Genomic DNA, 17,503 nt, shown 5'->3' with positions numbered 1-17,503 from the left:
TTATTAAAATTCTCCACAATCACTTCACTGGAAAAGCTAATTCACGACTAGCCTTCCGAATAGATTTCTTAGTGCTATACGCGTGAAAAACTCTCACACTCGTTCAATATGTTCTTTAGTCACTCCTGATCGTCCCGTACTCTTTCCTTTGCACAGAAACCCGGTGTTTTCGAACTGATGATACCATCTAAGGATGTTATTATCACTTGGTGGATTGCAACTGAACGTTGCACTCTAACTACAGATTCAGTCTCTGTCAAATGTAAAACACAAAAAGCTTTCTGCTCACATGTTCGCTCAAAGTTAGAATATGCCTCTACTATTTGGAATCCGAATTACATAAAACATTGTAAGCAATTAGAAAGAATACAGACAATTTTTTTTTAAAATTTCTAACATATAAAGAAACTCACATTTATCCTACTTATGACAGCTGTAAAACCATACTTGCTAACTTTAATCTTCCTACAATAGAACAAAGGCGACATATGATTGATTTACTATTCATTCAAAAAGTAACGCAAAATATTTTGGATTGTCCTGATTTAGTTTCTTTATTGAATTTTCATGTCCCCACATTAAAAGTACGTAGGAACACTGGTCTTTATTAATGCAAAAAAATCAAGAACTAATATAATGATGAAATCACCAATCTGGAGGACAACAACTTTGTATAATAGAATGTGTTCAAATAACAATGAATTTGATATATGTGATATGTCGCCTAAGACATTTAGAAATGCCATTATCATGAGTTATCAAGAGTTGTGAACTCAAGTTATGTTATCAAGAGTTATGAACATGTAATTGCGTAATTTACAACACTGTAATTGGGCTATAGCCTGTTGTGTTGACAATAAATAAATAATTAAATAAATAAATCTTTGGTTAGGTTATGTTAGGTTAGGCTAGCAGCGTTTTCTAACAGCAGACAGATCAAAACATTGAGTTGTTCTTACATTTGACGTTATTACTTATAATATAATAAATTCTACAAAAATTTTTAAACCCCGATATTCATTTTGAAACACCCTGAAGTTTTAAAAGGAAATTAATCAGAACATGGTTATTTATTACAACCGACCTCGTAAATGAGTTTCTGCAACTGCCGAACAAAAGCAGCCACGTGTACTTAAATGACTAGTAGTTTTGTTCTTTTCATGTTGGTACTGTTGACAATGTCGTACGACTTTAATTATTTTGTTCCAGTTCCGCAGTGTCTGCATTGAGATGCTTACGATGAAATAAAATGTTTGTATCTAATGACATTGATTCCTTTCTTGAATCATTATGTTTCAAATGCCAATACTTAAAACGGAGTGTCCTCTTTTTAGTTGCATGAAATTTGGTAGGTGTTTTCTATTTTCTGCCAGCGGCGGAATGGCGTCATCCAGGTTCGCCATGCAGGCAGAAATTTCATCGCAATCCCTTCCCTGTCAAGTTAATGGTCATCAGAGAGTATGGTATAAAGGGTGATTTTGTGCCATTTCGTCCCACATGGCCATTTCGGCACTGTATTATTCCTTCATTTTTCTGCTATGACACCTACAGACGTGTTCAAATTATTACTCAACATTCAGTTTCTGAATATTTTACTGTTCTTACAATATTACGTAAGAAAACACGTTCGAACTTAGCCCAAATTACTGCTTTGTAACTCTGTCCTAATTTATAGTGGGTGTGGCACATGTTTTTGAATACCAATAAAACAAATGCGTACATGACATTCAAATACGTGGTGTGATTGGAAAGTTTTAAGACAGTTGGCAACACTGCTCAGGAGGAGTAGATATAATCGCCCGTTAGCATGGAAGCGGTGATCTGGTGTGTCTTTGAGACATGTTGAAACATACACCGAGATATCTTTATTCAGTACGGCGTAACAACCAGTTGAGTGCGTGTGTGTCTTGGCGGATTTTTAAGTGTGCAAAATGGATGAAAAATTGGAACAACGCGTTTGTGTGAATTTTCTTTTAAAACTGGAAAATCTGCTTCAGACTCTTACGAACTCTTAAAAACAGCTTTTGGAGACAAATGTCTTAGCCAGTCAAACGTGTTTATCTGGTTTCATAGATTCAAAGATGGCCGCGGGTCAATAGAGGATGACCCCCGATCTGGCCGGCCTTCAACATCAAAAACTAACGAAAACATTGCGAAAGTTAGCGATTTAGTGCGCTCGAACCGTAGACTTACAATTAGGAAGATCGCTAAAGACCTGAATTTAAGTTTCTATTCGATTCAGTAAATTTTAACTGATGATTTGAACATGCGTCGAGTGTCCGCGAAATTCAATCCAGAAGTGTTGTGACACGAGTAGAAACTACACAGACTTGAAGTGTCCCAAGAACTGTTTAATCGAGCCGAAATTGACTCAAATTTCTTGAATACGGTAATAACAGGTGATGAATCATGAGTTTATGAGTATGACCCAAAAACAAAGGCCCAATCTTCTCAGTGGAAGAGCCCAGATTCACCAAGATCAGAGAGAGCGCGAGAAAGTCGGTTGAATGTAAAGACCGCCACATGTAAAGACATGCTTTTTTCTTTCTTTCTTTTTTTTTTTTTTTTTCGATTGTAAGGGTATTGTACATCATGAATTTGCCCCTAGGGGGCAGTCAGTCAACCAGGAATACTACAAAAGTGTCATTCAGCGTCTGCGCGAAAATGTGCGGCGGAAAAGGCCTGCCCTCTGGAAAGAAAAGAATTGGATTCTCCACCATGACAATGCACCAGTGCATTGTGCGTTCTCGATCCAGGAATTTTTGGCCAAATTAAACATTCCTGTGCTTCCGCAACCCTCGTATTCCCAAGATTTGGCCCCGACCGACTTCTACCTCTTTCCTAAATTAAAATTGTCATTGAAAGGGAAGAGTTGACTCAATTGAGGACATTCAAGCAAATACGGAGAGAGAGAGAGAGTGCTTCACACCATTACGGAAAATAATTTTCAGGAGTGCTTCCAGAAGTGGAAATATCGTTGGAATCCAGGTAACTACTTTGAAGGAGATCCATCACAATAGCCTGTAAGTACTGCCATTTTTAAATTACAAACTCAGTCTTAAAACTTTCCAATCACACCTCGTATAATCACTATACAGTGTTTATCCAAAGTAGAAACAAAAAAAAATGAAATGGAATACTTACAAGAAAATGATCTCTCACACAAAGATTAATATTTCGTATGAAATTCCTTATTCTTTATTAATCTTTTATCCTTTGTGGCATGCTATGTACGAGTTTAGCACATTTTCCATTTAATTCAGCATCGTGATACCACAAATTGTTGATCTCTTCGATCAATTAATGTTTGGTTGTAATGTGCTTCTTCCTTAGCTTTTCTTCATGAAGCTCCAAACGTTTTCAATCGGATTCATATCAGGACTATTCCCTGGCCATGGAAGAACACTAATTTCTTTGTCCTCCAAGAATTTTGTTACAGCTTTGGTCCGGTGGCATGCGGCTCCATCATGCATAAAGATGAAGTGTGCATCATCAAACTAGACTTCAGTCTGGGGAAGCAGTTCTTCTTGAAGAACTTGTAGGTATGGGTCGTGCTTCATTGTTCCCTCTACAATATACAGTCTCCCAGGCCCGAAGACAGACACCACATCCCGGACCATGACTGAAATAGGATGTTTTACGGTTCGTTGGAGACACTCCAACTTGAATTCCTCCCCAGGTCGACGTCGTACATATTGCGAACACTCATCAGACACGAAGACACACGATTCCCATCACTCCAACACACTATTCTCCAATCATCAGCAGTCCAATGTTCTAGTCCTCGTGCCAATTCGAGGCGCTTCTTTACCATGATTGCAGTAATTTTTGCTTTCTTTCTTGGTCTGCGTGCTTTTATTCCCTCAGCACAAAGAATCCTTCGAACATTTTTAGGCGAAATGTTAGCACCATACTCAGCCATTTTAATGCTTAAGTTTCTAGAAATTGTGTTTGTGTTTGCCAGAGCCAATCTTTTTAACCTAACCTAACCCTAATAGCTGTCTACGACTGAAACAACCACTTTCAGAACCCCCCCCCCCTACTAATGTCATCTGATGTTCAACAATGATAGCACCACTCCAAGTGTACAGTAAACAAACGAAGGATCCTATATTGGTTGTTTAACCATTAAATTACATGTTCTAGAACTCCGAAATTAGGACTGCAACATCAACTCTGCATTTTTCGAGCGTGAGTTTAATAATTTGAATGCGTCTGTACGTAGGGCTATTCGGAAGAAATGTGCTGAACGTTTACACGATACACTCATTTTTTTACGACAAACTGACAGTTTAAACAGCTGCGTGTGTGCAGAATTTTCTCGTGCGATGAAAATGGGAAGTACTCGAGCGTCCACCATATTCGCGACACTTTTGAACACAAGAGGGCATTCACTGCTACAGCAGTAAGCCTCAAATCAGAAGATTCCCTCTTAGTGAGGCTAGGTTATTCGACGCCTTCCATATTAACCTTCGTGAAAAACAAGAAGAAAAAAAGTTGCCATGAACTTTGTGGTGACCTTTGTACTTGCCAATCCTAAATGACACCTTTCTTAAATTCATCCTCTCCTTGTACATGCCTCGAATGTTCTTATTTTTACCATTATCTTCAAGTTCCTTACTTTTAGCTTTCCAAAAATCGTGTTTCTTTGTTCTAAAAGTTGGGAGTTTCCCGTCTGTCTACGAAATTTTGTGTACTTATTTCATTCGGATTTTGGAGGCAACGTAATTTTGCCTATTTTCTCTTCTCCACTAGTTGAACGCATTCCTGATCGAACCATGGTTTGTTACGTGTCCTAATTTTTCTTTTGCTGAAAGACTAAATAAGATGGGAAAATAACGAAAACATGTTCAAGGTTATTAAAAACATTTCTTGGTGAAGACACTAAATGATTTTAAGCAACAGGAAAAAAGTCTGCTAGTGATGGTTCGCACCTCATTCTCTTCAGAATACAACAGGCTTTCAAATGGTGCTACTCATATGTTCGTAACATGTCGCTGAAGCAGAAAATTTTAAGAGAAATCGGATTTTTTTTTTAATTTTTTTTTTTTTTTTTTTTATTTTTAGCCCGTCTCCCTACGTTAACGAACAGATCTGAAAATCAACTGAAAAATAATAAGGGTTCCTCTAAATGGGTGTAAAAGTTTCAAGCTTCTACCTTGCATAGTACCGTAGGGAAACAATGTTTACCAATGAGCTAAGAACACCCACACAATGCCCCACATGAGCCCAAAAGACCTGGATATAATATACAAATCATATCCTAGGATCATGACTCATACTTCAATCCCTTCAAAATAGAACAGCCTTTCAAACGGTACCATTCACATGACTCCATCACGTATCCGAGGCAGGAAAATCGCGATAAAAGGGATTTTTTGTTAAAAATATCTCTTCTTTTACTTTGTTCCCATCTGGCCCCTCTTTTGTTAAGGCAGAGATCTGAAACAAATCTGAAAAATACAATCGGTGCACTGCATGTACGTGCAAACTTTGAATCCTTTAGGTGCAAAAGTAAACCCACCAAAAAATAATAAAAACAGGCCTAACAAAAAATATTTTTTAAAGTTATGACGTCATTACCCCCGATGTCTCGACGCAGAAAGGCATGAAACCATACGTAAGTGTTCTACAATGCCTCCAGTCTTGAAGAAAGAAAGAATGAAAAAAAAAAAAAAAAAAAACGAAGTTTTAAAGTATCTTTTTAATCGAATAATGAAGACACTACCCTAGTGCCCAAAAATAGGCACTATGATTTAAAAGAGTTAAATACTGCTATCATTTTCAAGATGAAGGAACAGGGAAGTGTGCTGAGCGAGGTAAAATAAAATTGCATGAAGAGATTAGCAATTAGAAAAACTTAGCAATTGGAAAATTTAATGTCACAACCTGCATATTTTTACTTTTCCATTTTATTAACTTTATTTCACCTCTTTGAATTTTATTTCGCCTAAAAAAAAAAAAAAAAAAAAACTCGCTGCGTCATAACTTGGAACTTTTCCCAGGGACAGTATTAATATTTGGGTCACCTAGAAAAGTATGACACTGATCCCACCACCAAAATTAAAACCATAATGAATAGTTTTATTACTTCTAGAAGCACCAGTACATTTATGGTTATATCATATCACAGGATATAAGGTAACGACACTACTCATTTGCTGCTTTTTCACCCTTGAAAATGATAGCTGTATTTATATTTGTTTATATCTATTGAATCTTTTTACTATGGAACAGTCTTATTTTACAGTAAACAAATCTACTTACATTAGGTGTAACTTCCCTGAGCCACTCATCCGCTTGCTCATCAAAATCTATTTTGCACGCGTTCCTTAGATCCTGAGCCGATTCTTCCCAATGGCCTAATAACCTACAATCAACAACATAAATTCTCTTAGTGTGACAAAAACTGTTACCTAAATATAACAATTTTATGTTAGCAATCTTTACATAAGTATAAGATGTAAATGAAATTCGTCACGTTCTTTTCCATGACATTCCAGTTTTAACCCATTTAAATTCTGGCTTTTTTTAAACGTAAATTACAGACTTTCAGAATAGCAGCTATAGCATCATCCCAATTTACCCAAGGATCATGGTTCGTACCTCATTCTCTTTAGAATAGAACAATCTTTCAAACGGTATCATTCATATTTCCCTATCATGTCCCTGAGGCGGGAAAATTTGAGAAAAATATTATTATTATTATTATTATTATTATTATTATTATTATTATTATTATTATTATTATTATTATTATTTTGATACCCTTTGGAGCCCTACTATGTTAACACACAGATCTCAAAATCAACTGAAAAATACTAAGGAGTGTACTAAATTTCAAGCTTCTATGCAATAGTAAGGGCGGGAAAAATATTTACCGATGAGCTAAGATCCCCATAATACTTTAGATGACCCCAATGACCCGGATGTAATATAAAAATTTCCTGAGATATCCCTATTTATCCTAGGGTCATATTTTGTACCTAGTTCTCTTAAGAATAGAACAGCCTTTCAAGCGGTACCATTCGCATGTCCCTATCACGCATCTGAGGCGGGAAAATCGCGAGAAAAAGATTTTTTGTAAAAAAATATATATATCCTTTTCTTGAAGCTTTTTGCCCCTCTGGATCCACCTGTTTCATCGCAGGAATCTGAAAAATACTACGGGAGTGCACTGACAGTGTGTGCAAAATTTCAATATTTTATGTATAAAAGCAACCCCGCAAAAAAGAATAAAAACAGGATTAAAATTAAAAATAGGATTTGTTCATTCATCACAAATTAAAGGATATATTTGTACGAAAGTATTTAAATAATTACACAGAGTGTCCGAGAAGTCACCGTATCCCTAGGTTTCAGTACCAGACAGTAGATGTATGTTTTTCCCTATCAAGTAGGTTGTTTAACGAGGTGGGTCGTTGCCAAAGAGATTTCTAAATGTAGTCATTATCTGTGCCATTATTTGCCCTCCGTGTGATGCTCAACTGTCTAACTTCATCACTCACTTCACAATTGAAATGCTGCACATGACCTTTGAATGCAGGACTGTCAGACAGTGCTGTATGTGACCATGGAAGCAGTGTTACCAATATCATAACTGAACTTACACTGATATTGTTCTCTAGGATATTCAAACATAGGGGTACGGGGACTTCTCGGACACCCTGTACATTGAATAAATACATACAATATTAATACATATAAACTGGAACAGTCCAGACACCCTATATAATGAATAAAAAAATAAAAACTGATAGTCATCGTTGATGGGCTGGTTCTACCTTAGCATATACAGCGACTTACATTAACACTAGAAGGACCAAAGGGAAATTTTCATCTAATATAGGTTTTTGTTTCTATGCTACAGCTTTAACTATAGAAAGATGTTCACGATTTTTCATGATTTTTCACCATTTTTGGTAGTTTGCAAACAAAATCTTAAATATTTAAATAACTACCATCTTTGCGATATTAATAATTTTTCCTTAAAGGACCGCTGGGTCAATTTGATTCAAGTAACTACAACATTTTATTCATTAACAATATTTTTGCATTTAGACCATGCGTTATTGAAATGTTTATTTGGGCAGTAAGCTGGCCCTTTCTCAGCGATAAATACAGCAACTAAACCACACAAAAGGAACGATGTCATTAATACCAGTAATTCTTACAGAAATATTGTCGGCTTGAGCGTTACAAAGAGAAACAATGTATCCGCCATTAATATTTCTTTATAAAGACAGTCGATGTGAATAACAAAGATTTACAAATTTTCTTTATTCTGAACCGATTCTGTATAGTAGCACTGTACCGTCACGAAATCATTCTGTTTTTGTTTATTTTTTCTGTTTTAGCTTACATTAATCGTATTATTTCATTTCATGTGCGTGTATTTTTGTGTTCAAAGCAATTTCGGAACTCTGAATATCTGATCATGAATAAGAGAAAGTTCAATAGTGTTGAAGATGCACTACAATACTACTATTCGCTCCCTAGTGAAGAATCTAGTACCATTAGTAACAGTGAGGACGTTTTAGAAGATGAAGGCGAAGACCACATACCACCTCAAAAGAGGAATAAGAAAAGGAACATGGAATCAAGTACAGAGGAAGATGAAGAATCTGAATCAAATAAATGTGTTTCGAAAGCTTGACCAACATTTTCCATCACAGATACAGTTCAAAGTTGCGTTCCAGGATCCTCTCATGCAGTACCTATTAGAGGCAATTTACATAAGAATGTTCAAATATGACAGCTTCAATCAGCTACGTTTCCTATAGACTATGAAAAGCGCGCTCCTGATGGAACACTTCGGGAAATCATCCCTCATGGCACGGTTACAGCAGATCGACGTGCAAATCAAAATATTATCCGTGAAAAGAGTGGACCAACACCTTTTGCTAATCGAAGTACATCCGAAAATAGTATTTGCAGTGCTTGGCGTCTGTTGATAAGTCAAAACATTCCGAAGCACATAAAAAGATGTACAAAAGAAGAGGCTCGCTTGAAGCCTGGAGACAACGTGGTCAATCACAATGGAAGAAACAAATGCTTTCCGTACTATACTTTATGCTCGTGGATTCAAGAGAAAGCCTGTGGAACAAAATATGGGGCCCACCCTTCTTCACTGAAACAATGGCAAGAAATAGGTTCACGGAAATAATGAGTTATCTTAGGTTTGATATCAAAGCCACCCGCAAACAACGTTTGACTACCGGTAAGTTTGTCCTTGCGTCTGAAATCTGGAAACCATTCATGCAAAACTGCATTATTTGTTATGAACCAGGTTCGAATCTTACTGTAGATGAACAACTTTTCCCACCAAAATGTGGGGTCCATTTCTACAGTGTATTGCTAGTAAGCCTGACAAATTCGACATAAAATTTTGGTTTGCAGTAGATGTGGATATGAAATACGTATGCAATGGTTTTCCGTATACAGGTGAAAATAATACACAATCTACTGATGAATCAGTTGTTGAGGATGTAGGTTTTTCGTTTGTTGGCCCCATTCACTGGAAAATGTCTCAACGTTACAACGGATAACTTTTTTTTACTACGTCAAAACTTGCACATAAACTGAAATCAAAATCAATCAGTTTAATTTGCACCGTAAATCGTGCAAGACGGGAAGTGCCTGCATCAGTGAAAAAAAGATCAGAAACATAAAAGTACAGTTGTATTCAAAAATGTTGCTTCTGATTCAACGCTTACTGTCTATCAATGCAAGCCAAGAAAGAAAAAAAAAAAAAAGTTATAATTCTTAGTATCATGCACCCGTCTGCTGAAATTGCAAGCAACAAAAAGAAAACTCCTGAGACTGTTAGTTTCTATATCTCAACAAAGTATGGAGTCGACCAAATGGCTAGAATGTACAAAGTAAGATCTGGTAGTCGGAGATGGCAGGTACATGTGTGGTATAACGTTGTCGATTTGGCAGCAATGAATGCACGAATCTGTATAAGTTAAGGACAGGAAGCAGGATCAGTCGAAAACGTTTCATCTTGGAGCTTCCCCTGGAACTTCCAACTTCATACATGGAAACGATAAACCGTTCACTTTCAAATCTAACACCAGACTGTATGCCAAATGAAGAGAAGAACCCAAAAATCATGAAAAGCCGAGTAAAATGTGAAGTTGGTAACTATTCAGGGAACAAAACCCGTCACGTGTGCATGGGGTGTTAAAAATGTGTATGTGGAAAGTGCACTGCTGTGTCAAAAATTTGGTGCTCAAAGTGTGTTGAGAATCACTCAGTATAAAAATCTGTAGGCACGTTGAAGAAACTTATTTTATACCAGTAACTTTATAAATAAATATATAAATTTGGTTTCTCACATTTAAAATACGTAATGCTGTAGTATATACAATATTGTTACTATCATGTAGTAGGCCTAATTTAATATATTAAGTAACATATTTATACTGCCCATATATATACTTCCTGATTTTATGGGAACTAAACATGTATAGCTTATAAAACTTTCGTAAATAAATATATATATATATATATATATATATAGATAGATATAGATATAGATATAGATATAGATAGATAGATAGATATAGATATACAGGGTGGTAGGTAACTCCACCAAAAAACTTTGGGAGGTGATTCCTTATATGAAATGGAAGAAAAAAGTTCTAATAAACATGGATCGAGAAACGTTTCCTTTTAGAGTCATGAAATGCCGAAAATTCGAAAAATCACGTTTCAAAACACCCTGATTTAGAAGCTATAGGACCTATCCCAAGCGGTTTAAGGAATTACACAGGAACTAGTATGCGCTATATCTAAATATCCATGTTTTATCATTCTCCGTTATCCGCGAAACGAACTGTAAAAAGAAAGTTGAAGTGTAGGGATACTCCCTTAAGTACTAATGGTGCGTTGGTTTCACTGGTACCAGTGAATTCTGAAACATGAATATTTAGACAGAACGCATAATAGTTCCTGTGTAATTCCTTAAACCGCTTGGGATAGACCCTATAGTTTCTAAGTCAGGCCGTTTTGAAACTTGATTTTTCGAATATTCGGCGTTTTATAACTCTGAAAGGAGACTTTATCGACTCACGTTTATTAGAACTTTTTTCTTCCATTTCATATAAGGAATCACCTCCCAAAGTTTTTCGGTGGAGTTACCTACCACCCTGTATATATATGTAGAGAGCAGAGAGAGAGAAAGAAATTCCCCAATTCCCCATAATTCAGTTCAGAGAATTTGAGTAAATGACTAGCAATTAATTTTCTTTAAAACATTCGTTTGGGTCAAAATGATCCATCGGTCCTTATAGGTAGGGAGATTGCCTGGTCCTTCCTGTGTTAGTATTCGGACATCATAGATATACACATAATTTGCTTGCTGTACATGAAAAAATAAAAAAATAAATAAAAAAATTAAAAAAATGGGAAACCAATGGAAAACAAGCAAATAGGCAATGGTTTAGTCGAGAAAAATGCTATCAGTTTTATGCAAACTAAGTTCGCTTTATGAGTACGCAAATAAAAATATACCGTATTCTGGTCGTCACTTTAATATTTAGACAGTTGTTTTGACGTTTGATTACCATCAGCAAGTGACGACAGCGAAAGAGTTCTAGTTGCAGTTTAAGTTGTCCCAAAACAGGACGTGTGTAGCTGCTTAATTTACAAGTTGCTAGTGTGACCGAGACAAAGCATGAAAGGAAAATGGGGCGAAAGGGGGCAAACACAACCAACGTTTGAGCAACGGTAGTTAGTAATTTTTGACCATGCGCAAGGTCTATCTTACAGAGAAATTGCAGATCTACTCACTATTTGCAAAAGCACGGTTTAAGACATTGCACACAGATTTAATAAAGAGGATCGAATTGAATCAGTGCCTCAAATGATCAATCTGTGAAACAGAATGATCGAAAGAAAAGCAAATTAATTCGTAAAGTGAAGGAAAATCCCAGAATAAGTGCGCCGAAATTAACAGTACAGCTGTATGAAGACACAGGGAAAATGGTGCATCATGAAACTGTGCAGCGAGTGTTGCGAAGTGAAGGGTTTAATGGGAGAAAAGCTAGGAAAAACCTTTTATTAGTAAAATTACCAAAGGTAAAAGAGTTAAGTTCGCTAAAGCTCATATTGAAAAGCCTGAAACTTGGTACAATGACGTGTTATTCACGAACGAATGAAAATTCAATATGCATGAGTCCGATGACAAGGTAATGGGTGGCAGAAGCCAAATACAAAGTTAGATCCTGCTAATCTTCAACCTATCGTAAAGCATGGAGGAGGAAGTATGATGGTATAGGGGTATAAGTCTGCTTCGGTAATGGAGAATTGGTGTTTATTGAAGGGATTATGACAAACGAGGTTTATTTGGATATTCTCCAGAAAAATCTCTACTGAAGTCCTGAAAAGTTAGGAATTAGGGTGACTTTTAAATTTGACCAGGACAATGACCCGAAGCATGAAGTGCATGTTGATGCGGGGATGGTTGCTCTATAATTGTCCGAAAGTGCTTCAAACACCACCGCAGAGACCCGACCTTAATCCTATAGAGAATATCTGGGATAAGCTACAGCGTAAGATCGAAAGGGTGCAAGTAACGTCGCGAGATAATGTGAAAAGAAAGTGCTCTCCGCCCGGCATGGGATGACATTTCGCCCCATTCTGCCAACAAACTTGTTATAAACATGCCTAACCGTTTACAGGAGGTCATGAAACGTCGTGGGTTTTGCACTAAGTACTAGTTAAGCGTTTACAAGCAAGAAAAAACAGATACAAAACATCTATGTAGTAGGTCTGTGAATATTAAAGTGACGTTGCAAATACACAGTGCCATCAGCATCTGTACGTTCTTTATGTTTCTTTCGTTCAAGACACTGTATTTGTACTTCATTTCTTTCGGCAAGTATATGATTTTTTTTTTTCCCACACGGCTTTTATTTCATAATCTTTCTTACTGTCTGAATATTAATGTGAGTCACTGTAGGTGATTGGAAGAGATTTAAGAACATTAGAACTCAAAAGTTGTTACATTTCTGGCAGTTCAATTACTAAAGCATCTACCAACATGCAGTACGCCAGGATAAGTCTCTCCTTTAGCGCAGTAGTTTTTTTTTTTTTTTTTTTTCGCCAAAACTATGTTCATTTGCAGAAAATTTTGGAGTAGAAATCTGCTACATTACAGTATTTCCAAAGATTTCTGTACTTCTGTTTGTGTTTGAAACATCCATTCATAATAATTCTAAACGCTTCTTTCTATCGCAATAAAATAATACACTACCTATGTGCTCTTCCTCTAAATTTGTACGCAGCGGCACTGTCAGGATTTATTTCTAAGGCTTTGGAACAGTCGTGGATACAGGCGTTCGGTCTATTTAGCTTCAAATAACACTGGCCTCTTTTCGCATAAAGCAGTGATGCACCTGAGTGAATAAGAAATATAAATACTATAAATATAACTTTACTTAACAAATATATTCATAAATATTAACAATTCAATAAATATATTCTTACAAGTTTTTCACACGAATTTAGAGTGTGTCATATACGTATAGAAGTTAATGGAAGCTATAGGATGCACAGAGAGAAAATGTTTCACATTATGGCTTCCAAAAATAAATATAAAAATAAACTGTTTCAAGACATCGCTGGCATCTTCATCAACTTACGTCAGAGGATCAAATGAAAACCCTAAAAATGGAATCAAATGCCGTAAAGCTGGACGACTGTTTCGATACGTGGCAGTAATATGCCTTGAGTTACACTTAATGACCAACAAGTGGTAAAGTGTTGCTGGAAGAACGACGAACGTGGCAGCGTCAGTATTAAGATGGCTACCCATTGTCCACACGCACCACATTATTCTCTTTCCAGCCTTAGAACAAAGTAGACGTAAACAAAGCAAAATGTAGTACTCCGCGGCTCACACGTGCTTCGATAGCGAGAGACGTGAACAGCAAGATCGTCTGCTTACTGTGGTCGCATAATTTCTAAAGTTTAAGGCTACAGTTGGTTGGTAAATAATTAACGCACTGACTACTGCTATGTTACAAATATGTATTTTCTTAAATCCTTATATAAACGAGATTGCCTCTGTTCCTGTTGTCCTTCTTTTGTGTGCGTTTTATAACACGAGACGAAAATGGATTACTGTCACATGTCGTCGCCATGAAACTCTGCATTCTACAATAATTTTAAATGAGTGGGGTAGCGCGCGAAAGCATACGCATGGGCAGTAAATACTGTATGTCCAAATACGGTTGAGTTTGAAATAAAGCTATATCTGTTGTTAAACATATTTATTGCGTTTATTATCACAAAATGCAGGATAAATTCAGATATCTTTATTTGAAATTATTGTTTCAGTAGAGGTTATATTGCGGTAGGATACTAGTGCAATGAGACTAACAACCAATCACTGGTCATCGACCCACTGGTAGTCAGGTGGGTTTGTTTACATCTACTTTTTTCTAAGGCTGGAAAGAGAATAGAAAAGCGTTCGGTGATCCGGTTTTTGATTAGTGAAGGTGTAAAAACAATTGAAATTCATCGCATAATGGCAACAAAGTATGGTGATTCGTGTTTGTCCCTGTAGCAAGTATACAAGTGGTGTAGAAAGTTTAAAAATGCTCCTCCACCGGTACAGGCTCACCGCGTAGTGACCGACGAAAACACTGCATTAGCGGAACAGCTTGTAAAGGAAAATAGGCGTATTACGCTGAAAGAAATCGCCAGAATCATGAATATTAGCTCTGGTTCAGCTCAATATTTGTGCATAATGTTATGCATTTCAATAAGATATCTGCAAGATGGGTCCCACGTAAGTTGACTGCTGAAGTGAAAGATCGTTGCGACTCCTGTGAAGAACAGCGTCGTTTCACCGCCGAGGGTGATGCACTTCTGGGCAGGATTGTTATAGGAGATCAGACAAGGGTTCAGTAACATCAACCATAAACCAAAAAAGTGAGCAAGGAATGGCGGCATAGTTCTTCACTAGACGAAAAAAAAAAAAAAAAAAAAAAAAAATCCGCACTCAACCATCAGCAGGAAAGGACATGCTCACTCTCTTCTGGGATGCAAAAGCTGTAATTTTGGAACAGTATATGGAAAAAAGGAGTGACAGTAACCAATGCCTCGTATTCAAGCCTGCTGAAAAATCAACTTCGCCCTGCAATCAGCTGTAAACGACGAGGACTTCTGTCCTCAGGTGTCCTACTGCATGACAATGCCCGACCGCATACTATCCGTTTCACCGTTGAGACTATCGATGACATCAAATCTGAGTGTCTCATTCATTTACCCTATTCACCAGACCTTGCCCCAAGTGACTTTCATGTGTTTGGAAGACTCAAAGAAGCGATGGGAGGTAAGCATTTCAAAGTGATGAAGAGGTGAAAAAAAATGCAGTGTACGAGTGGCTACACTCTGAACCAAAAGAATTCTTCCAACGTGTATCTATGCACTTCCGAAGTGGTGGAATACTTGCATTCAACATCAAGGGGACTACGTTGAAAAATAAGAAGTAAGATTTCCTTTTCATTGTTACATTCTAAAATGTATTGCACTTTTAAGGTTTTCATTTGATTCTCGTATCTTCTTCCGTTAAACTACCAACTAAAACATGTTGAAAGCTGCTGTCCATCTGGCAGCGTAGCGTAAAAAAGATACGTTGACAAAGGAATCACTGTTGTTTTCAGGATGAAAGATATGTTTCTTTTTCCGCCTCACATACATTTAAGCCACCTGAAAAGTCCGTTCTTCGCACCCGGATAATAGACTATGGAAAATGATTAAGGTAAAAACAGGACTAATAAAGGATTGGGCGCAGCTAGTTGCACTGCTCAGGTACTAATCGAAGTACTATATTACTACATGTAATTATCATGAACTCTTATAAATCGCTTATCTTATTTATTCAATTAATTACTTGCACATATCTGAATACACTGACAAATAATGCCATACTCTTATCTTAAAAACACAATCGATCTGAACATGAATCTAACTGACCACTGTCATTATACAATTCACAATAATCACAGATAAATACCTTTCATTCTCTTCGACTACTTGACATACATGGCATTAAAACACTAGTCATTTGTTGCCAATTCTGATACTTCTCACTATTCAATACCCAACAGAAAATATCTCCCTTCTCCCCATTGGATACTAATTTCAATGTAATTGCAGTAATAAAACTCCATAATATACTCTATATTTGAGATAAATTTCTCTTTCAGAATAATCTATTCCCTTAGGTTGCGCCCTTTAATCAAAGAAAAGTAATTTTAAAAAAATGGAGGTATGTACTGCATTTCAAAATTAATTGCAAACACATAAAGAGTGAAAGAGAAAATGACTAGACCCGGACCCGAACCTGAGATATTTCGAACACTGTGCCGATATGTTAACCACTACGTTACTCAGTCTGCTTTCCAGAACAGCCAGACACTCTCTCAGTCCTGAAGTCGGTGCTCTCTACACAACGACGTGCTTGTACCACAGCCAAACTAACTGCTGTGATTGGACAATCCAGTCTCCATATATTGACAACAAACGTTGTCCATATAATTCATATCACAACCGTCAAAGGTATTCTCAATAGATGGACACTGGACTGTCCTAGCACAGCAGCTAGGCAGTGGTATAAGCTGGGTAGCGTAGTGTTAATGCATCGGTTCAGTATGCCAAAGATCCCAAGTTAAGGTTTCGGTCCAGTCATACATTTTCTCACTCTTGGTATGTTACTGAATTCGCACCTATAGAGGATCTAGGACTTAAAAACCTCCTTCATTAATGTATAATTGGAAACAGTTGTTCAGGAATTTTCTGCAATGTGATCACAAACAACAGACCACATCGATTAGAAAGTGGCCAAAGTAATTACAGAAACAGACTCCTTTCCTTCCCCCACAAAAACAAAATTTCCGTAAATTTTAGAACATCTGTATACTTATCGTTCGATTCGACTATTGGACTTAAAGTTCATTGGAATGTCACCAATCAGTTAAATTTCTGGAGACATCACTAATCAGCATAGCGATTTTGTTTTTCTTTTTATTCCACATTAATGTCAATCATTTCAGACATTTTACTTTTCACCCTTTCTAACTCCATATGCCGAACTTGGAATTAAAATGTTACCGAGGGTGTCAATATTCATCACAGATACCTCGAAAACTATACAGAATCGACACTAATATCGGTCGTTTACGATTATATTTACATCATTCCCCTTTCCAGCACCAACCCTACATATGGTACGGGTGTCTTATTCCCACAGTATTTTTCTTCTAGGTTGTAACTCATATATGTACCGAGTTTCGTTTCGTCAGGCGTTCCAAAGTTATCTGAGAACACATATATATTTTATACATGTATAAAATAGGGATTGGCAAAACCAGTTTTCCACCCAACCGGTTTCAGTTTTCTCCCAAAACCAGTTCGGTTTTTCACTGAAACTGGTTTCGGTTTATTCAAAACCGGTTCCGGTTTTCTTCAAAGCCGGTTCGGTTTTCAC

General features: G+C 36.9%; 1 protein-coding gene across 2 annotated transcripts in view; it reads right to left on the bottom strand.

The window, feature by feature from the left end:
* The window catches only part of LOC145670495 (hsc70-interacting protein-like), a 78,130-nt gene that overhangs the window by 19,273 nt on the left and 41,354 nt on the right, over positions 1 to 17,503 (bottom strand). For both annotated transcript variants that reach the window (XM_081739223.1, XM_081739222.1), the window contains exons 4-5: positions 13,262 to 13,403; positions 6,268 to 6,370 (exon numbers count right to left, since the gene is read on the bottom strand). In XM_081739223.1, the coding sequence (XP_081595349.1) occupies positions 6,268 to 6,370; positions 13,262 to 13,403 (245 nt within the window). The remainder of the gene's footprint in view (positions 1 to 6,267; positions 6,371 to 13,261; positions 13,404 to 17,503) is intronic.

This window comes from Thermobia domestica, chromosome 14 (genome assembly GCF_964235325.1).
Source record: "Thermobia domestica chromosome 14, izTheDome1.hap1.1, whole genome shotgun sequence".
Lineage (NCBI taxonomy): Eukaryota > Metazoa > Arthropoda > Insecta > Zygentoma > Lepismatidae > Thermobia > Thermobia domestica.
Note: the sequence above shows the minus strand (reverse complement) of the source record. Positions and strands in the feature narration are given on the sequence as shown.